Raw genomic sequence first — 22,383 nt, forward strand, 5'->3', positions numbered from 1 at the left:
CATGACATTCCACTGAACCTGCCCCGGAGATGGTTCCTTAGACACTGAAGATCCTTGTCTGTGGGCTCTCGGGACAGAGGGTTGTAGTCTTCAGCCGGGTACAGGTCCTCCACTGACTCCACCTGGTTGGGCATGGCTGGCTTCCTCCACTCACATTCCAAATCCATACAGCCGATATTGTGAACAGGAAAATTTCAATGCATGACTTTGAACACTTTGAAATGCATTTCTTCTAAGAAATGTGCTATGAAAATAAAGTTTGATTGATGACATTACAGCTGTAGAATATTTAATAAAACTGTAATTTTCACAAGGACAAATGCAGTTCCCCCATGGACTTTTAAATGATGTCAAGTGATAAAATTCCAAGTTATATCAATTTGTAGATGCATCAAAATGTTGTCTTTATTTCCCCTTTTAGACATGCGGAACATCAGGCTCACCCCAGAAGAAGCATTGCATGATCAACGCCACCCGTAGCAAGGAGATCTGCAGGAAGTGATGTACTCTCTCACTCTGGGGTAAGACATAATTTAAACCCCACAGATATAAATTCCCACTGTGCCCATGAAAAAATGCAATTTCAATTGTGTTGTACTAATGAATGAAACTGAGGAGATGCACTCAGACCAGCCTTTGTGATTGAACTTACGTTAACTATTTTAGTTGGCCGCTTTGAGCAAAACTTTAACGTAATATAGCCTATTCTAAGAGCCTATTGTTTGTGTATGATCTTTATTAAATCATTCACTTGTTTTTCAACAATGTCAGGTACAGGCAGAGATGACTGGAGCCTTCAGCAAGTAAGACATAGGGGTAAGAAATAATTTGAACATCACAGATATAAATTCCCAATGTGCCCATGATAAAGTTAAGTACATTACTTTAGTTGGCTGCTTTGAGCAACACTTGTATGTAATATAACCTATTCTGGGAGCTGAGTCTGTATGATCTATGTGGAATATTTTGGGATCATCGGCTTCTCTGAGAACAGGTACTGACAGGAGGAGCAATATTAGTCTGCCAGAGGTCATCACGCTGGATGGAGATGGTGATGGTGGCTTTGGTAGTCCACACAACAAAGAAGCAGGTGTCTCTTCCAGTGATATGGAGTTGACATTGGACCTGGTGCCAGTAAGGATGGTCTTCACCGAGGCTGTAAAAACCTCCCTCCTTGATATCGAAATCCTTCGACTTCACTGCCTCTTCAATGGTAAGGCCCCTTGTACCTGTTGGATTCTAGCTTGAAATATACTTATTCATGTTATTATACTAGAACTTATACATGTACAGTAAATCAATATGTTGGTGTCAATAGAGAGCGGATAAAAACTAGATGTTTGGAAAGTTACTGACTGAGGAAGGGGGAGTGCAGAAAGTTTACATTCTGTAAAAACACGGTGTTAAATCTCATGGATCCTATGGAGGGAGGCAAAGGGCAACAGTCTGGTTTCAGTCACTGATCAGGTAGGACAGCCGTGCATTAGGGAGGAGTGAGGAATTCAGCCCGAGGTCAGATCAGGTCAGGTCTGATGAATTAAGGAGCAGTCCTATCCCACACACATTTTTTCACACCCACAAAGGTTCTAGCATGAGGCAGGCCATGACTACACAAGTGAAAGGAACCAGTTAAGTTCCTGCCTAACAACAGAGATGTATTGGCTGTCTAGATGTGCAAGGAGTTGACTCCTAGTAGGAGGGTATAAATATATGTGTTTGCGTAAACATGTCTTTGCAGTTGTTTGACCCAGTGGGGGAATAAACTTGGCTTGAGTTTTTATTCTGTTTGTTTAGAACCTAACACACCATAGGGACACTTGAGCTCCACCACTGCTGTGGTGTTCACCAGACCATCTGGTCAGACACCCAGGATCCCAGACCCTGTGACCCAAAGCCCTGAATGCTCCACATCTATCTCTGTAGCCATTTTGAATGCCTTTATGCCCTTTTCTTCGCTATATGTGCCCCACTTTACAGACAACACCCCATCTAACGACTGTGAACACCTTGAAATGCATTCGTGGTAAGAAATGTGCTATATAAATAAAGTTTGATTTGATTCATGTCATTACAGCTGTAGAATATTTAATAAACTGTAATTTTCACATAAGGACAAGTGCAGTTTTCCATAAACTGAATTGATAACTTGGGATTTCATCACTTGACATATCAATCATATAGTGGGAAGGATCTTATAAATCAAGACAATGCATGTACCACTCTGAATAAATAAATACTACAATACAGGCCAGATGTCTAAAAGCCCCTTTCATAATGTCAATAGATTTTTAGATTAATTCTTATCAATGACATTCTAGAACTGAGTTATTACTCAAGGTAATCTGCTTAATGATTATATAATTAAGTGGCTTTTTCCTTGTAGAATGTTGACAGCTGTATAGAAAACATTGTATTGCTAAGATGCTCAAACTGAACTTAATCACTACACTCACTGACACAGGATAAACTTTATCTATCATGCTGGTCCTGACCAAACCGGTAAATTGCCCCTCACTATAGCTGCACTTCTCCGCATAACCACACTTTTAGTGGTCTTCTCCCCATTTAATGCTCATCCTTGAAAACTGCCATACAATCTAAAATAGACACCAAAGTAGACATACTGTACAAACAATTATCTAGGCTAAGTAAAACAAAATTATTTTTGGACTGCTCTGCTAGATAGCTAGCCACTGACTACACTTTAGCTAAGACAGAGAAAGGGGAAGCAAATTCATGGATTGGGCACAGGAGGTCTCTAGGTACAAAGGTCTCCGATTGCCCTGGTGAAGGGTAACCGGAAGTGTCAGCTAGAGGTGACGTGCAGGGTCTTCCTGCAGGAATTTGTACTGAGAACTCACCTTGTTAGAGATAATTACATGGCTATCAAAACGTCACGCCAGGGTAAGCCTACACGGAATACATACCTTATATGAAGTAGTTCTAAAATTCCAGATGGCAAAATGAATGGGGACAGAGTGGCATCAAATCAAAGGCACTCCTTCAATATAAAAGTTGTTTTTGACTAAAATGAAAATGTGTCAGTTTGTCACTTTCACAAGAATGGAGTAATAACATGTTCAGCATTGCCTCAAATCTAGGTTGTGCCTTTAGATTGAGAAAATTATCATCAACTAAGGATGAATTTTTCACTTCAAACCCTTGCCTGGTCTGTTTCGCAAGCTTTCCCAGATGTCTCACTATGTTGCGCCTCCGGGTTCAGAAACTCTGTGCGAAGGCTGTTCTCAAGGTAGACCTGGTCGTAGCTAAGTACAGTATGTTTGAGTCGTGTCGGGGACAATTTTAGCTAAGGGAGAGATCGAAATGCACACAACAGTTACCCAGAGGAAAATGGGGGAGGGTCATGCTTTTTCAATATCAGTCAGCGGGAGGGTTTAGTATTTTTTACATTTAGTCCAGGGGAGGGTCATTTAATTTGTAATCAATTAAATGTCATATTGCTCAGGGTTTTAGAATTAGTTTCTTATTATAGTATCTCATGGGCTTCTGAGTGGCGCAGCGGTCTAAGGCACTGTATCTCAGTGCAAGAGGCATCACTAAAGTTCCTGGTTGGAATCCAGGCTGTATCACATCCGGCCGTGATTGGGAGTCCCATAGGGCGGTGCACAATTGGCCCAGCATCGTCCGAGTTTGTCTGGGGTAGGCCATCATTGTAAATAAGAATTTGTTTTTAACCGACTTGCCTAGTTAAATAAAGGTTAAATATTAGAAAATAAATCATGTGCCCGATGATGCCCCTAATCTCTGCTGGGCAGCAACATCAAGTGTGCCTAGTGTGGTCTCAAAATCTATCCATAGGCTACAGGCCTAGGCTATATGAAGATTGTGCTCGGAGAAGCACGTTATATTTTCTTACAAAATGTACTTTAAGTTTTTGCGTTGCTGGGATGGTGTATATAAAACTAGGCTACACTGCATTACACACTACAATGGATAGGCGTTCCCAATCAAGAGGCCCGGCCTGCCCTGCTCTTGCTGATGTAAACCCTTTTTACTGCCTAGCCAATCAATGACTGTGCTGTGTATGGTGGCACTTCAGGAGGAGTCAATTTGTAAAAAAATAAATAAAATAAATATCACTATCTGTGCGTGCGGACGAGGCCTACGGATGTCCTGTTCAATTTGAGAAGGAGAACATGAAGACGAGAAGGAGGACCAGAGTAAAGACTGCTACGGCTATAATCAATGCTCATAATGAAGCAATTTATTGGAGTTATTGACTTTACAATACGCCATATGACAAATTTACATAATTATGAAGAGGGAAAGTATTCCCGAAGAATATATAGTGCATTCGGAAAGTATTAAGACCCCTCAACTTTTTCCACATTGTTACGTTACAGCCTTATTCTAAAGTTGATTAAATCGTTCCTCCCCCCCCCTCAATCTACACACAATACCCCATAATGACAAATAAAAACTGAAATATCACACTTACAGAAGTATTCAGACTCTTTACTCAATACTTTGCTGAAGCACATTTGGCAGCGATTACAGCCTCGCGTCTTAGATATGACGCTACAAGCTTGGCACACCTGTATTTGGGGAATGTCTCCCATTCTTTTCTGCAGATCCTCTCCAGGTCTGTCGGGTTGGATGGGGAGCGTTGCTGCACAGCTATTTTCAGGTCTCTCCAGAGATGTTCAGAGACTTCTCCCGAAGCCACTCCTGCGTGATCTTGGCTGTGTGCTTAGGGTTGTTGTCCTGTTGGAAGGCAAACCTTCACCCCAGTCTGAGGTCCTGAGTGCTCTGGAGCAGGTTTTCATCAAGGCTCTCTCTGTACTTTGCTCCGTTAATCTTTCCCTCAAACCTGACTAGTCTTCCAGTCCCTGCTGCTGAAAAACCTACCCACAGCATGATGCTGCCACCACAATGCTTCACTGTAGGGATGGTGCCAGGTTTCCTCCAGACCTTACGCTTGGCATTCAGGCCAAAGAGTTCAATCTTGGTTTCATCAGACCAGAGACTCTTTTTCGTCATAGTCTAAAAGTCCTTTAGGCGCCTTCTGGCAAACTCCAAGCGGGCTGTCATAGACCTTTTACTAAGGAGTGGCTTCCGTCTGGCTACTCTACCATAAACACCTGATTGGTGGAATGCTGCAGAGATGGGAGAACCTTCCAGAAGGACAACCATCTCCACAGAGGAACTCTGGAGCTCTGTCAGAGTGACCATTGGGTTCTTGATCACCTCCCTGACCAAGGCCCTTCTCCCCCAATTGCTCAGTTTGGCCAGGCAGCCAGCTCTAGGAAGAGTCTTGGTGGTTCCAAATTTCTTCCATTTAAGAATGATGGAGGCCACTGTGTTCTTTGGGACCGTCAATGCTGCAGATATTTTTTGGTACCCTTCCCCAGATCTGTGCCTCGACACAATCCTGTCTTAGAGCTCTACGGACAATTCCTTCGACCTCATGTCTTGGGTTTTGCTCTGACATGCACTGTCAACTGTGGGACCTTATATAGACTGGTGTGTGCCTTTTCAAATCATGTCCAATTAATTGAATTTACCACAGGTGGACTCCAATCAAGTTGTAGAAACATCTCAAGGATGATCAATGGAAACAGGAAGCACCTGAGCTCAATTTTGAGTCTCATAGCAAAAGGCCTGAATACTTATTTTACATAAGGCATTTATTTTTAATAAATGTGCAAATATTTCTAAAAACCTGTCTGTCTGGCCCTACCCAGCTGTCTGGCCAATAGCCTACTTTATTGGAATCTCAATTGCTCTATCCCTCATTCCTAGGTTGATTACTTGTGTTGCCCATGTTTGAATGGGCAATGAGCAAAAAATGTATGACAAATAAATAAAAAAATATTCTCACTTGATGTCCAAGATAAGTAATTCCAATTGAGCCAAATGTTGTGGAGATTGTTGCTGTGTAAGATATTTGTTTTAGCCTGTAGTCGTTCATTCATAATGCCATGATACCTAGCTAGAACATTTAATTTAATCATTTAAAACTCTTCTCTGACAGCTGCCAAAATGGCTGACTGAAAAGCTTGACATGCATGAGGTTGCAGAACCTAGGCTGTTGATGTACTGTAGGCTTATTTGTGTTAAACTATCGACTGAAAAGTATACATTATAGGATACAGTAAGAAAAACAGTAAGAAAAGTAGTAGTAAACATGCAGAAGCAATATGAGATGGTTTTGAATCATGTTAGTTTATTTCCCTCTGGCTATAGTTCGTCACAAGTTAGTAATGAGTATTCTGGGGACAATATTCAGGATAATGTTTTAATAATAATAATAATGCCTGAAGCACAATGCGGGATGGATTGAGATGAGACTGTTTTGTATCATGAGCATAGAGTAGGAGAGTTGCTAAAAAATGTAGACAACTCCCTTTCATGAAGAATGGTGCAATTGAAAGTGCATTGAAACACCTTTGTTTCCCTTTTCTGCAGTTTCTCCAAATAGTGGTAGCCCCGCCTTCTTCTGTCTGGATTTCCCTCCCCCATCACACTTCCTGCTTTGTTTGCGAGGGAGCGAATTGGCGGACTGAATAGGCTAGCTGTGGAGTTTAGAACATACGAATGTGGGCTGGGAAGTTAAGAACATACTAAGAATGTGCTGGTTTTGATTCACTCCCAAATCAGTGACAACAGACAGGTCAAGTTAGGTTGTTAAATGACTGTGCAAGTTAGCATTTGCTGATTCAATTTAGCACTTAGCAAGTTCTGGTCACTACAGGATCCTGTTTTGAAACTGGATGTAAAGGGTGAGTGACCTCACGTGTTTAACATTGAGTTACTGCATTAAGATATACTTTAAATCTTAGTCTAAACTTCACTTAATGGATCATTTTATGTAAGTGGTGATGAATTGGTGAGGCCATTGAAGGCATCTACATACCTTACTGATGTAGCAATTGTAGGTCCGTTAACGCAGCATTTTGACTGAATTAAACGTACATAAATTTACTTAGTCCTCCTCATCTTCTACCGCTGGAGTGCCTTGCCACAGTCCGTGCCTGTCTCATGAGACCCAGCTACTCCAGCACAGCCACCACTTTCCGTCAATGTGTGTCCAAGCCATCAGGTCCTGCACATCCTGATTTCAAGGGCAATGTTCCTACGGCCAGTCTTCTTATACATATTCCATTAGATATCTTATTTTGCCAGTGCAAAACAAACCACTGTGTCAAATATTCTCACTTCATAATTAAAATATCACAATACTCAACTTCAAATTGTTTGAGGCACGGAAGTGTGTCGTGATTTCTGGGCTGGAACAAAAGCCTGTGCACTCCATGGCCCTCTAAGTAATGTCAGGATCGATGACTTAGCCAGCTAACTGAGAAAGATTCCATTTCAAGTCAAACGGTACCGACTCAATATTCTCAATAATCCATCATTTACTTGAGTTTTTCTTAATAAACCAGAAAACAAACCGCTATATCTGAAAGTTTGTTAGTTACCTGGCTAACTTATTGATTCTGCTTTGTGACATACACTGTAGGACTAGGTTGGCCACGCCTTCCTTCACTTAGCCAACACCTGGTGCGACAAATCAACAGTAATCAATTAGTATGAAATTAAATTCAGGTGTGCAGATTGATAGTCTCTACTGGAATTTTTTTCACTGGAAAACTAAAATCAAATGTACTTAGTCTAGCCCTTGATACTTAGTCTAGCCCTTGATACTTAGTCTGAGTGTCCACAGGTGCATTTAATTGCTCCTTTCACAGGTGCATTTAATTGCCTCCTTTCACAGGGTAATCTAACTGGGCTAAATAGAATTTTATCCAACTGCAAAGGGAATCCTCCATGAATGTGATCATGGGGGATTACCCCATACCCTTGGGTTTGACAAGTCAATTCAGGCACATACTGTCAGAGGGGGGTCACATGGAGCTAATCTCTGAATCCCAGAACTGATCTTACATAATTGCGTCAAATGCTCAATTAGGTTCTGGGGGGGAAATTTCAGAAAAAATATTAAAGAGACAAGTAAAAAGTCTCCACCCTCCTAAACGGAAACACTTTACGTGGAGCAAATGCATCGCATTACATTTTCAGCTGCAGGTAGTACTGGATTTATGATGGGGCAGTTTAAGGAATGACATTCCATGAGGGCAACATTAAGTTTCTCATTTTTGAAAAAGTGTACTAATGTCATTACAGATTCTTCCAACTCAATGGGGTTTATTTTATTGCTTTAAAAAAACTGAAAATCTTACTGGCTCTAAGACCTGTCCTAAATTTGTCAAGATGACATGGCTAAGATGGCATGGCACTATGCAATGTTACTTGATTGATTTGTTTTCATTCCTATTTTGATGAGGCAGTGGTAAGTATATGCAGAACTTACCACTTAGTTGGCTATAGCCTGGAAACCTGATGTTTTATTTAATGGAAATCTACATTGGGCATAAATTAGTGTTTGGATCAGGAAAGTTTCCTCTCACGACCTCTACAAGCCAGAATGTTGAATAAAATTGTATTTTAACTTTACTGGTTGTCCATGTGGTTGGTCTGTTTGCAGGTAGGAATGTGAGACAATATCCACAGGAAAGTATAATTCAAAGTGCTGGCAGAGTGTTCAGATTTGTCACCTGAAGCATGCACAGAACCATGTAAGCATGAGCCTGGCAAGTATGCATGCATACATGTATTTTCATCTTGTGTGCGTGCTTCAATGAAATTCAACGTCAGGTTTCCAGGCTAGGTTGGCTGTTGCAAATGAAGGGTAGGGTTCTTGTATCCTTCCTTCTCTCGCCTGCAGGCTTGGAGAAACTAGCAGCCTCTGTGAATGCTGCTAGGTGACATGAAAGGTCAAAAGCGGTGAGGGAGGAGCACCCTTCTCAAATGGAACAGTAATCTGGGCTGCATGCTCATGCTGTCAACATAGCAGTATGGTGCATCATTCAGAAACATCTCTTTTGCATAAAATGTCAATTTTCAAACGAGCTTTCATTAGGAAGGCAGATAAAGCGTTTAAAGAAATATATATATATATATATATATAATTTATTTTTTTTTGCATGTGAAACGAGAATCCTACTCATTACTCCACCTGCTTCACCCACTTTTTTTGTTTTGAGCCGCTGTCAGCCAGAGCAGGGCACCTGGCTCACGCCAGGAGGCAGCCCGGTTCCAAAACATTTACATTTACATTTAAGTCATTTAGCAGACGCTCTTATCCAGAGCGACTTACAAATTGGTGCATTCACGTTATGATATCCAGTGGAACAACCATTTTACAATAGTGCATCTAAATCTTTTAAGGGGGGGGGGTTAGAATGATTACTTTATCCTATCCCAGGTATTCCTTAAAGAGGTGGGGTTTCAGGTGTCTCCGGAAGGTGGTGATTGACTCCGCTGTCCTGGCGTCGTGAGGGAGCTTGTTCCACCATTGGGGTGCCAGAGCAGCGAACAGTTTTGACTAGGCTGAGCGGGAACTGTGCTTCCTCAGAGGTAGGGGGGCCAGCAGGCCAGAGGTGGATGAACGCAGTGCCCTTGTTTGGGTGTAGGGCCTGATCAGAGCCTGAAGGTATGGAGGTGCCGTTCCCCTCACAGCTCCCTAGGCAAGCACCATGAAAACACAAAACAAATGCAATCGCTTTTCACCCGGTGCAAACACCTCACACCGGGCCCAGATATTTGAAACCCATCACTGAATCGCCTGCTTGAGTTGCCTGGCAGGCTTTGCACTCTACCAATCAGAGTTGACAGGGTGTAAAGAGGAGGAGCTGCATGATTGTGGGTGTGTCCTATCTTGGACTTCAACAATAGTGTGTACGGAAAGTCAGTGCTCCCACTTCTATTTGAATTTAATACACTTCATTAATGAAGAGATTAATGAAAATGTTTGTTTTTCATTTGCATGAATCAAAGGCATTGAAATGCAATTAAGTAGAGTAAAACAAAAACAGAATTGTACATGATTGACATTCTTTTGCTCGCTCTTCTCCACCACCATTCAGGTCAAGCATGGATGTTGCTGTCGCAGAGGAACCCCTGAGGAAAATCTTCAGAGCAAAAAAGACAATGAAAGTCAGTGATCGACGGCAACTGGAATCCCTTCACACCACTCTTTCCTCTCCATGTTCTTTCCCATCCCCACCTCAGCCAGCAATGGTAAATGGGAAGCACTGTGAAGATGTGTCTATGGAAGTAGTTAAAGAACTACATGGAACTACACATATCATCACTCATGCCCCTTCCTCCCTGACAGCCACATCCCTAACCACTGAGACCTCTGAGGAACCAACAGCCTCTGAATTACTGGTTTCTTCATCACAGAACATACACTCTGATGTAAAAGATGTTGAGGAAGAAGGAGAGGGGGACAAGGAGTCTACATTACCCAGCCTTGAGGTAGAAGATAAAATGAATGGACTGATAAAGGGGGATAGAAATTCCAAGGAGGATGTTATCGTTTCCTCTCCTGTGAGTTCAGAGAAAACGGAAGCAGTAAGAGAGAGACAGGTTGATGGTATGGAAGTAGACCTGGTACCAGGTACCACTCAGGACACAGTGCCCATATTGAACCCTGCTGCCTCCCTCCTCCTGTCCTCCAACACGGCTGTAGAGTCTGGCTCTTCCCCTTCCCTCTCCCCGTCATACACGGCAGAGTCAGACCAGGAGGTCAGGCCAGGATTCCTGGTGCTTAGTGAAGATGATGATGTCCAGGATGAGAGCGATGAGGAAGAGGAGGAAAAAGATGTGAAAGAGGAGGAACAGAGGGAAAGTGAAGGAGGGGTAGAAAAAGTTGAGGTTAACATGGAGAAGCCAGAACAATTTGAAAGTGGTGCTCCAGTTGACTGTCCGTCCTCTTCATCACCGACGCCCCTTCAGATTGATGAAGGTAGTCCTATCGTCTTTTCCAATCCCAACTGAAGCACCAAAGGGATTATGTCAAGTTTAGTTCGTATGTTAGCTAGGTTGCAGGAATTGGTCATATTTCTGACTTCAACTGGCCTGTTGGCTAGCGGAGATATATTTGTTTTCAACATGTTAGCTTCGATAACAGCGGTGTTTTGATATTATAATGTTTTGTGTTCTCTCTAAACAAGAAGAGGAGGGTGCTGCTCTACTGAAGAAACGATCCTTGTCTGGAGACTCAGAGGATGGTGGCGAAAAGCAGGGAGAAAGAGAAGACTTGGTAGTGGTGGAGAGGCATCACAAGAGGCCCAGAGTAGATTGTGAAGAGCTGGAGGCTCATGTGGAGCTGAAGATCAGTGGGAGCACTGAAAGGCAACACAAGCTAAAGAAGGTTGGTCCTCAATTGAGATGTGGTTTCTTTAAATAAAATATGAAACGTCTCAGTTCCCAAGTTGTAGTCATGTATCCTGAGTTGCATGGCATATTTTTGGCAATTTGTAATTTTTATTATTGGTGCTACCTTCTCGTGTTATTTATTTAAAAAATCTCAGTTGGACTGGTTTTAAGGTTAAACAAATAAACTAACCTTCCATCTTTTTTCCTCACTTGCCCATTAAAATCCCTGTCCTCTGTAGGTGGTGCAGCAGCTTGTTGAGGAGCAGTTGCGTGTTCTGCAGCTCACACTATTTGACAAGAGTCTTCAGGGGCTCAGAGACAGACTGGACAAAATAGAAAAACACCCGAGTGCACTCAAGAGCCTGCAGGTCAGTTGTCAAAAGATGACAAATAAAACACAAACAGGGTAATCTAGGATAAAGACATTGGAATGTATTGCCCATTAGACAAGCAAATCCATGCTCCACGTGTGCCCTTTCAGGCAAAGATTGGCCGACTTTCTAAGAAAGTTGGAACTGCCAACCAGGTCAGGGAGAATGCCAAGAATCCTCCAGAGGTGAGTGAAAATGGAGGCAATTGATCTTTCAATGATGACGGTGATTTCAGAGGGAACTTGCTTTTTTGAAAGATTGATGGTACCATTGGAACTCTACAAAGTGCTCTTCCCTATATTCATCAGGTACTGTTGCCACCTACCTCTACTTATGCCACAGCAACCACCCAAGCAGGATCAGCAATTCTCGGCCTGAGGTAAGTCAATGATTTGAAGTGTAGCAGCGTGTAGCAGCGTGTCCCAATTAATCAGAGGAAAAAACATTTCACTAGAGGGTAACCCAAAGAAATGGGTGCATTGACAACGAAAATTCAATTTATCATTGAGTTATTTGGGATAAAAGCAATTGATTGGATGCACAGTGACGTCATACTGTATCTCTCAGCATCCACTTATGTTTGTGTTCTCCATCATTCTCCACGGAGCAGCCTTTTGATCAGCTTCCTGAATCCTCTGCCTGTAATCATTTCCTCTCCTCCTTGTAAACAGAACAATGGGGAACAACACACCCGATCCAAAGCGTAATGATCAGGGCTGTCAAACCCCTACTCCTGTACATAATGATCAGGGCTGTCAAACCCCTACTCCTGTACGTAATGATCAGGGCTGTCAAACCCCTACTCCTGTACCCACAGGTGAGCAGGAGGGAGTTGGTCTGTTGGCAGGTTTCTCTTTATCTTAATCTGTGTTTTCTTTAACCAACTAATAATATCATTGTATACAGTCTCTTCCTTTCTTTTTTTTTAATCTCCATTTTTTTCTCCTCCACAAGCCTCCTTGCTACCTTCCCCCTCTTCCACAGCCTCAGCCGGATCTCAACCCAAATCCCAAACCTTGATGCTGAGCACCTGTGTTACCCCAACACCAGGCCCGTCCACCTTCCCTCTCCAGTCATTCCTCATACAGCTGCCTGGTGGAGGGACAGCCATCCTTACCAACCCAACCAACTCCCAGCTAATCCCAGTGTGTGCACTTCCCGCCATGACGAGTTCCACCGTGACACCCACCACTGCCTTCCTCCTGCAGAGGACTACTCCCTACACCCCTGCTGCTCCCAAGCCCCCCTCTGCTTCTGCCCTCTTATCTCATTTCGCTGCCACACCCACAACCACTACTACACCCACTGACTCACCAGCTGCCACAACGTCCCACATAACCACACCCATAACCATGCCCAGGGCCACAACCATAACCACAACAACACCCTGGGCCATACCTATGGCCACACATGCAACCACACCCTGGGCCACAACCATAACCACACCCAGGGCCACAACCATAACCACAACAACACCCTGGGCCATACCTATGGCCACACATGCAACCACACCCAGGGCCGCAACCATAACCACACCCAGGGCCGCAACCATAACCACACCCAGGGCCGCAACCATAACCACACCCAGGGCCGCAACCATAACCACAACCAGGGCCGCAACCATAACCACACCCAGGGCCGCAACCATAACCACACCCAGGGCCGCAACCATAACCACACCCAGGGCCACAACCATAACCACACCCAGGGCCACAACCTTAACCACACCCACACGCAGGGCCACAACCATAACCACACTCTGTGCCACACCCAATGTCGCCTACCCTGGAGCCACTGGGACAGTCAGCAGGCCCAGCTCCGGTGTGTCTGTCGCCGTCTGTGAGTCCATTCGGCTTGTGTCTGTGGCGAACTCCACTTCATCCTTACCAAGTTTCTCAATGCCAGCCACCACATGCACTCAACCCTATGTGCGACCAGCTACCTTTTTGCATCCAGCTGCCCCAGCACAACTAGCTGCCCCAACACAACTAGCTGCCCCTGTACCACAGGTGCCTGCGAAAACAGGTTAGCTTACACCTCAGACGCTTGGCTTGTCATCTTGGAAGAGTAAATGTAAGTAGTTTGTTTTGCCCAGATTCTCAGTGTTGTTCTGAGAAGCTGTGTTTTCCTACACTCTCCTATGTAGGTAGTGAATCTACAAACCCTCCTTCAGACTCCACACAGGCATCTCACCCTGCCAAATCAGAAGCATTCATAGACCTGACAGAGGAGGAGGATGATGATGTTCTAGGTAAGATTGATATTCTTTTCCCTCCCTTTTCTTTTGGTGAGCAGTATTTTATGATATTATAGAGGCCAGACGTGCAGTGAGTTGTACATCTCCCGAAGTTGTCCCCATGTGTTGTGTGCAGTTACTGGAGTGCTGAAGGCTCCGATGGCTTTGAAGGCCTCGCCTTCAACAGCGGGTCAGCGAACAACAGCCACACAGCAAACCGCCACCTCCACTTCAGTCGGAACACAGGCCGGTAAGTGGTGTCTTGTGCCAACACTGTCTGTGGTTATGTTGACAGTAGAATACCCAGATTGTTTTTCTCTTTAATTTATTGTTTCAGTGAGGTCATCTCTTGGTCAGACTTCAGCTGTCGGATCTCCGCACGCTGTTTATCATCGCCCCCTGCAGGTGAGACAACCAAATATTTGAAAGCATAGCAACTGTCTTTCAATACTGGCTGCGTTTTAAACTTATAAAAGACACACCCTCCTCCACTTACCCTCGCCTTATGCAATTGGGGGAATCCCCGCGGCCATCTTTGTTGTCGGTCCAAATGATTAGCCAAGCAAGGGAAGTTAGCAACGTAAGCCCCTCAGCCTTCGTTTTTGATTGAGTTTGCAAGTGTACAATTTAGAGGTCGACCGATTAATCAGAATGGCTGATTTAATTAGGGACGATTTTCAAGTTTTCATAACAATCGGTAATCAGCGTTTTTGGACACCGATTATGGCCGATTACATTGCACTCCACGAGGAGACTGCGTGGCAGGCTGACTACCTGTTATGCGAGTGCAGCAAGGAGCCAAGGTAAAGTAAGGTGCTAGCTAGCATTAAACTTATCTTATAAAAAAAACTAGTAGTTAACATAATCACTAGTTAACTACACATGGTTGATGATATTACTAGTTTATCTAGCTTGTCCTGCGTTGCATATAATCGATGCGGTGCCTGTTAATTTATCATTGAATCACAGCCTAATTCGCCAAACGGGTGATTTAACAAGTGCATTCTCAAAAAAAGCACTGTCGTTGCACCAATGTACCTAACCATAAACATCAATGCCTTTCTTAAAATCAATACACAAGTATATATTTTTAAACCTGCATATTTAGTTAATATTGCCTGCTAACATGAATTTCTTTTAACTAGGGAAATTGTGTCACTTCTCTTGCGTTCTGTGCAGGCAGAGTCAGGGTATATGCAGCAGTTTGGTCCGCCTGGCTCGTTGCGAACTGTGTGAAGACCACTTCTTCCTAACAAAGACCGTAATTAATTTGCCAGAATTGTACATAATTATGATATAACATTGAAGGTTGTGCAATATTTAGACTTAAGGGATGCCACCCGTTAAATAAAATATGGAACTGTTCCGTATTTATCTTAAAGAATAAACATTTTGTTTTCGAAATGATAGTTTCCGGATTTGACCATATTAATGACCTAAGGCTTGTATTTCTGTGTGTTATTATATTATAATTAAGTCTGATTAGATGGAGCACTCTGACTGAGCGGTGGTAGGCAGCAGCAGGCTCGTAAGCATTCGTTCAAACAGCACTTTCCTGCATTTGCCAGCAGCTCTTCGCAATGCTTCAAGCATTGCGCTGTTTATGACTTCAAGCCTATCAACTCCCGAGATTAGGCTGGCAATACTAAAGTACCTATTAGAACATCCAATAGTCAAAGGTATATGAAATACAAATGGTATAGAGAGAAATAGTCCTATAATAACTACAACCTAAAACTTCTTACCTGGGAATATTGAAGACTCATGTTAAAAGGAACCACCAGCTTTCATATGTTCTGAGCAAGGAACTTAAACGTTAGCTTTTTTACATGGCAAATGCAAAAACAAAGTGTTGGAGAAGAAAGTAAAAGTGCAATCACTTTTACTTTCTTCTCCAACACTTTGTTTTTGCATTATTTAAACTAAATTGAACATGTTTGTAATTTATTTGAGACTAAATGTATTTTATTGATGTATTATATTAAGTTAAAATAAGTGTTCATTCAGTATTGTTGTAATTGTCATTATTATATATATCGTCCGATTTAATCGGTATCGGCTTTTTTGGGTCATCCAATAATCGGTATCGCCGTTGAAAAATCATAATCGGTCGACCTCTAGTACAATTATGTTCACTCCGGGGCCTGAAACGCCCCATGATTAAATTCGAGTTGATTGTACATCCGCTAAGGAAAGTCAGCCTAAACTTAAACTGCATTAATATGGAGTAGTCAACATACAAGTGTAAGTAAAAACAAATGTAAATAGGTTAGAAATGGTGCTACTAATGCACATGACGGCACAAACACTTATCATAAAAGTAATGATGTTTTAGTTTGGTTAGCTTTTGGAAACGATAGTTTGCGCACAACTTTCCCTGACATCACACTTATACTTTGTAATTTTCGATGTATCTGATATAGTAGGATGGCTAACATTCGATGTCTGCGGAGGCGTTGTCTTCTAGCCAAGATTATGAAATGCAATCATAATTGACTGTAGCGTATATAAGGCACACACAACAGCTACCAGTGGTTCCATGATGACTGAAAACAACCATGAGATGAACGAGTGACACATTTCCGGGCAAGAGCGGTCCATTTAAAATATATTTCTTCTTCCATTGCCCCTTGCCCTGCAAGTTTCAACTCGTCAGACGTCATGATGCGTCATCAGAAGTGTCCACTTAATTTGAGGGCTGAGGGGATAGGGTGTGTCTTTTTAAGTGTTTGGAATGCAGCCATGGAATACTGCATGTTCCAGAACGTTTTCCAATTGGAAGAAAATGTACATATTGGCCTATAATCAACCAAAGAGAGTAAACATAGCAAATGGATGTGAAAGGCTGAGTGAAAGTTGATAAAATTCATCTTTCAGGGCTCCACATCTGAAAGTGTTGCCTCAGCAACAACCACTTCTTCATCTTCCACACCTTGCCCCCAGCCCTCTCCCCTTCCCCCCTTGCCTGTCCCACCTCAAACTATCAGCCTGCCCCTCGAAGCGGCCAGCACCAGCCCTCCACAGCAGCCTCTGCTCAAAATAACCCGGGTTCCGAGCCAGAATGACGGCATTGTGCTCTCCTGGTCTGTGACTGAGGTAGACAGGAGCTGTGCTGCCGTGGACAGCTACCACCTATACGCCTACCACCAGGACCACTCTGGCCCTGGCACACCCCTCCTACTCTGGAAGAAGATAGGGGAGGTGAAGGCCTTGGCTTTGCCCATGGCCTGTACACTCACACAGTTTGTCACTGGCTCCAAGTACTACTTTGCAGTCCGTGCCAGGGACGTGTATGGCCGCTTTGGACCATTCTGTGAGCTTCAGTGCACTGACGTCTTAACGTCCCCTTCACTGAAAGCTCCAATTTAACCAAATGTTAAGATTTAAGTTAACTTGACACAATAATTGTATATATTAAAACAAGAGGAGAAATGTTGATACTGTAGATTTTTTTCTTCTGGTAACCAAGCTAGCCAAAGTGAAAAGTTCAGTAAAGCTTCTGGCATAACTAATTGCTCCATTTTCAAGTGAATGTGTTTGGTATTTGTTTTATCAGAATTGTGCACTCAAATCATATTTGAGCCCAGGTGTTTACAAGAGTGACTTATTATTGGAATGTTACTGGAAAATGTTGTTGCCCATCTTGGTGAAATTGGTTGGCTGTGTGTTTGACCACATGGGAGCAGCATTGTACCAAAATGGTATCTTTGACACAGGAGGAGAGGATATGAAAATCAAACCTGAAATGGCCTGGTCCCGTTTCTGATTATGGACAAAGTATTATTCTCTTAGTTTCCTGAAGGTATTTGAAAACTAAAACTTTTCATTGCAATTGTCAGTCTAACTGAAAGAACAGACTATGAATGACCATGTTATTATATGGTAATACACAGTAGTTTTGCGTCTCATGAGAAATGAACCTGCCAAAGCCTATGTGATCTCTCTTTTCCTCCTGCTCAATTTCTGCCACTGTGAAGGACATGTTCTACAATTAAATGATACATGATCTAGGGCCTCCTGTGTATGTGTGCACGTCCTGTGCCATTTTTTTTTTATGGGTGTAATTTAATGTTTTCTTTTTATCTTTTTTAATTTGGCATGAACAGAACTAGTCATGTTTTCATATTGTCAAACAAATAACTAAAGTAGGCCACCTGCGTGTGTTCGTCTAGTCCAAAATCATTCCAGCATCCTAACAGTGATGAATGGAAAGAGACATCCGTTACGAAACACCAGAAATTGTAATGACATTCTGTGATTTTCATTAGGTCTACACTCTTCATTAGGTCTACACTCTTCATTAGGTCTACACTCTTGTAGCCTGAATTAATTGATGCGTCTTTGACAAAAGGACCTTTTTTGTAGAAAGAAAAGTTGGGACGCCTGAAAAGAGGCTGAGAGATGGGACTGTCCCGGGATGACAAGTGCAGCCACGTGGATATATATCCAATGACCGGTGGGGATGTTAGTTTCATTTGGAATACACTTTTATTTTAATATTTACCTCTGTTGCAGTACAAGTTGCATTTTAAAGAAATAGTAGAATTGTTCAATTAGTATTATTTAGAGACCCCGCCCCCCCCCAAAGTTTGATTTTTATTGCATTTAGAGGGACTCATGTCTCATTCAGGGGTCCCCCCTGGGCCCTATGTAATTCACACACTGCTGATTGCTTTGGCTGATAGGGACATGTAAAGTCTTAATGGCTGGTTAGAAACATGTAAATAAATGCATTGGACTTGACAACAGATTGACCGAAAGGTTAAGTACCAAGAAATATTCAGACTATTGTAATTGTTCATTAAAATGTTTGTAAATTATACTGGTATATTGATACTTGACTCTAGGGGGAGCTGGTCCCTTATCAGTTTTATTCACACTAACACCAGTTCCTAGACATTTATTGGAAAGGCACCCCTTCCTCCTCCACTCTCTCAATGCATACTAATTCTGCGAGAGGACCCTCCTCCCTCCCCTCCCACCCAGATTTCTCAGGGATAGGCGGGAGAGGGGACAGATAGCCTTTTCAGTTCAGTAAGGCAGGCAATGCTTGTCTTATAGCCCCATGTCTTTTCAGTAAGCAGTATTGATGAGCCGCTGCAACATGTCTAACCTGTGTGAGTGGTATGTACTAGACCAGAGCTAGAGGAAAATAACATGTTTTCTTCTGGATGGGAAGGCTTGTTTTGTTGAAAGAAGAAAGAAGATAAGCTGGGAGGGGGAATAACTGGCAACTGCCATTCCCCCCTTCCACATAGAGACAAGAAAAAACGGAGGCTACTGGAGTATTTGTTTTTTTCTTTCGTTCTTTGTTCTTCTTCTTCCTCATCGCCTTGCTGGGAGGTGCTTTATCTTTTCATTTGCTTGCTCTCTCCGTCCTCTGCCTCCTCATCTATTTCACCATTTACCTGGTCTACAATTTCTTCTATTTATGAACGAGAAAAGGAAGGAAAGAGATTATTTTTTTCCTTTTTTAATTTCCTTTTCCATTCTCCCTTCCCTTACCATTCCTATGACTCCCAATCTTTCCCCTGTTACCCACGCTCCTCCTCCCCCCATTTCTCCACTCGCTGTCCACCCCATAACTTTGACTAGTTTTTGAATCCACCAGTGTTTCAATTATCCAGATTTTTCCTCCAGAAAAGACAAGCTGGTTGATGACACTATTTTACCTTTTTCATGTTTTTACCTTTTCCTATTTTGTACCTCTTTTCTTCTCCCACAATCCTTTGCATCTCTATTTTGGGGATTCTTATTTATATTTCTAGGTAGGTCTCTTAGTGTTTAGTGTCCGTCTCAATCTGTTTATGTGTGTGTATTTTTGTGTGTTACGCATCCACATAACACACACACACACACACGTTAATCCACAGTATGGCTTGGTAGAGGAATGGTTCTTTCATCAAATCATTCAGCTGGTACTTGTTTTCATGACATGCCATCCTCCTATGCTCTTTCTCTCCTTCCCAAACATCACCTTTTTGCTTTTGACCTCCATCAAAACCACAGTGATACATCCTACAACGCCTTCCTCTCTTCTCAAAGGAGCACATTTTCTCTCACAGTATTGCACAACAGTCTCTTCTCCTTCTCCCATTAAATGTGTAACTGCCTCCGTTTCCTTATATTGAATCATTTTACTCACACAGGAGAAGACTAATGCAAGGTCCCAAGGCAAACTCCATATCTAGCAAAAAAAGGAATAAACCAATATATTATACTGTTCCCATCTCATCCTGCACCTCTTATGAAATCACTGCTGTCTGATGAAGACTGTCAAACATTATCTGTAGCTCTGCGCTTAATACTCACTCATTTCTCATTCTACTGGTCTGTCACCTGTGTATGCATCTCTCTCTACCCCCCTCCCCCCACCACCCCCTCTCCTATCACTCCCTCTGACACACACAAGCACTCAAAGATAATGGACTAAAACCCTTGCTGCAGTTTTTTACCTTTCAGAGGATATTTTTGGTTTCATGCTTTCTCATCTGTCGCTCTCATTTTAAGCGCCGTTCATCTCTATCCCATCGTTGTTTTCCACCTACACCCCCACACTTAATTATCCAGTCATTTCTTTATTTGTTGCTCCATCTTTTTCATTTGCCATCAGAAAATTATTCACATATCCCAATGTTCTATATGTTAGAGGGTCATTTTGTTTTTCTGATATAATTTGAGAGTTATGTTTTCTTCTATGGGAAATCATTTTTGTAAGTTATTACTGGGACTACTGTGATATATTTTAAGGGGCAGGTAATTTAGTGTAGTTATTTTTGGAACAATGTTTAGGAATAGGAGAAGAAAAGTGTTGAAGACAGGGTGGTGAAAAGGTTGTAGGGAATTAGGTTTATTGCGAACTAACCAAAAAACAGACTTTTTGGTGTGTGAGTGAGGGAAAGGGAGTGAGTGAGGGAAAGTGGGTGAGAGAGGGAAAGTGGGTGAGGGAGGGAAAGGGAGTGAGGGAGGGAAAGGGAGTGAGAGAGGGAAAGAGAGAGGGAAAAGAGTGTAATAACACAGCAATAGTAAACCACAATTCATTCTCTTTCCACCTCTATATTTCCTTTTGTTCTTGAAGGAGAATGTTATGATTCTCCTCTACATTATATGAAGATATTGGGGAATGGGATTTAAAAAAAATATATATTCTTCACAATGATAAATGCATTCTGGATGTAGCTGTTTTCCTGAGGAATTACTCTATGTTTCGGATTGGACTCCAAATGAAAGCCTCTAATTAACTGTTCATTGAAATTCAGGACTTTTTGGTGGTTTTTCTGAATGGACTAAAGCTGATTTTAATACTTTTTTCTACTAATGAATTTTAATGGGATTTTACTATCAAGGATTAAGGACTCAACATCTTATCTTCTAGTGATATATTTGTGATTGTTACAATTTCTCCTATCTACAAACACAATTACATTTAGAATCACTCAGTATTAAGGGTTAATTAGGTGAGTACAGTGTCTCTCTTACACACAAACTATCTCTCTATTGCTCTTCATTGTGTTGTCATTGATTAATGGTATGTGTGCACACATTTTGTCGTTCAATGTGGGTGTTAACATAAATATTCCAAGTCTTTCATACATAGCATTGCACCACGGTGTGTGTGTGTGTGATAGAGGTGGATATTGAACGAGTTGAATGGTGGATTATCGAAGATCAGTCATTTCCCCTAAATTCTAGCATATCTATAGATGTTATCCTTGAGCCTTTAACACCTCGTTTGAGGTCTTATATATGTTAGTCCGTCCATATAATCAAAAACTCTGATCTCATCACAGCCTTTCTGTACATTTAGGCTACATAATCTGTATCTGGGTCGTTCCACGAATAGTGCCCTTTGATACCTTCAATTGTGCACCAATATTGCATTTTAAAAGCCTGTTATATTATGTGAAGTACCCTTAAATATAGACCACATGGACAATTCTATATATCTGTTCAATTCAATACTTTCCCCCACGTTTTCACCATCATTGTAAAGCCGTAGTTATTTTATTGCTTTGACAGTCATTTCTGAAGATGATTATTTATTTCTCATGATTAATGTTTCCAATTTCCCTCATTTTAAAGTCAACCTGTTACGTGAACCCAAAAGGCACTTTATTGGTGGAATGACCCATCTCCATACCTCATAAACAAGCTTCTATTGCTTTGCCTGTATCTGTACTCTGTACTCTTTAAACCTTCTCCCCACCCACTCTCCAATGCAGTTCTAGACACTTGGTTAATGTACAGCGTGTGTGTGTCACTGTAAGAGAGTAGAAAGAGCGAGAGTGGGTCCATTGCCCTTTCCGCCTACCTCTCCCTGCAGCTTATCCAGTGAATACATCATTATTTCAAAGAAAAACGTCAATGTGTCGCAACGTACAGTATTATGCACTTTTCTTTGTTGTCTGTTTCCGCTTTGAGTTGAGAGCCTCAGCTCAGTGTGTCTGCTGCAACACACCCACCTGTCCATCCATCATATGTCCTGTGTGTTTGACCCCTTTTCTCTAATTCACTTTCCTATCATTTGGC

At 42.2% G+C, this 22,383-nt stretch overlaps 2 protein-coding genes and 1 long non-coding RNA gene across 11 annotated transcripts in view; 2 read left to right on the forward strand and 1 right to left on the reverse strand.

Moving 5' to 3' along the window:
- Nucleotides 1-6,245: 6,245 nt before the first annotated feature.
- On the reverse strand, nt 6,246-7,117 carry LOC115200426 (uncharacterized). The gene is made up of 2 exons (XR_003879518.1): nt 6,878-7,117; nt 6,246-6,536 (listed from the first exon to the last, which is right to left on the reverse strand). It is a non-coding gene; the product is annotated as an uncharacterized LOC115200426 (long non-coding RNA).
- On the forward strand, nt 6,499-18,674 carry LOC115200397 (activating transcription factor 7-interacting protein 1-like). Of its 8 annotated transcripts, none has more exons than XM_029763494.1 (12): nt 6,499-6,743; nt 9,951-10,834; nt 11,043-11,242; nt 11,487-11,615; nt 11,729-11,803; nt 11,927-11,997; nt 12,290-12,435; nt 12,573-13,643; nt 13,765-13,869; nt 13,991-14,104; nt 14,192-14,259; nt 16,798-18,674. In XM_029763494.1, exons 2-12 carry the CDS (start codon nt 9,958-9,960, stop codon nt 17,221-17,223), a joined length of 3,282 nt encoding a protein of 1,093 aa, XP_029619354.1. In that variant the 5' UTR covers nt 6,499-6,743; nt 9,951-9,957; the 3' UTR covers nt 17,224-18,674. The 8 variants fall into 8 exon arrangements, with proteins under 8 accessions (XP_029619354.1, XP_029619302.1, XP_029619351.1 ...); XM_029763442.1 differs by having other exon boundaries at nt 6,500-6,743; nt 16,732-18,674; XM_029763491.1 differs by having other exon boundaries at nt 6,500-6,743; nt 11,046-11,242; nt 16,732-18,674.
- A 594-nt stretch (nt 18,675-19,268) lies between these two features.
- The window catches only part of grin2ba (glutamate receptor, ionotropic, N-methyl D-aspartate 2B, genome duplicate a), a 93,072-nt gene continuing 89,957 nt past the window's right edge, over nt 19,269-22,383 (forward strand). Inside the window, exon 1 of one of the 2 annotated variants that reach the window (XM_029763419.1) lies at nt 19,269-19,622. The gene's annotated coding sequence lies outside the window, so the exon portion shown is untranslated. Of the gene's footprint in view, nt 19,623-20,924; nt 21,312-22,383 lie in introns of those variants that run through there. The other variant, XM_029763428.1, reaches the window with a different exon arrangement.

The sequence above is a fragment of the Salmo trutta genome, chromosome 1 (genome assembly GCF_901001165.1).
Source record: "Salmo trutta chromosome 1, fSalTru1.1, whole genome shotgun sequence".
Classification (NCBI taxonomy): domain Eukaryota; kingdom Metazoa; phylum Chordata; class Actinopteri; order Salmoniformes; family Salmonidae; genus Salmo; species Salmo trutta.

Coding starts and splice junctions, on each gene's coding strand:
- LOC115200397 (XM_029763442.1), top strand. CDS start 9,958: ATGGATGTTGCTGTCGCAGAGGAACCCCTGAGGAAAATCTTCAGAGCA. Junction 11,243..11,486: donor GGCAACACAAGCTAAAGAAG/GTTGGTCCTCAA, acceptor TGTCCTCTGTAG/GTGGTGCAGCAGCTTGTTGA. Junction 11,804..11,926: donor ATGCCAAGAATCCTCCAGAG/GTGAGTGAAAAT, acceptor TATATTCATCAG/GTACTGTTGCCACCTACCTC.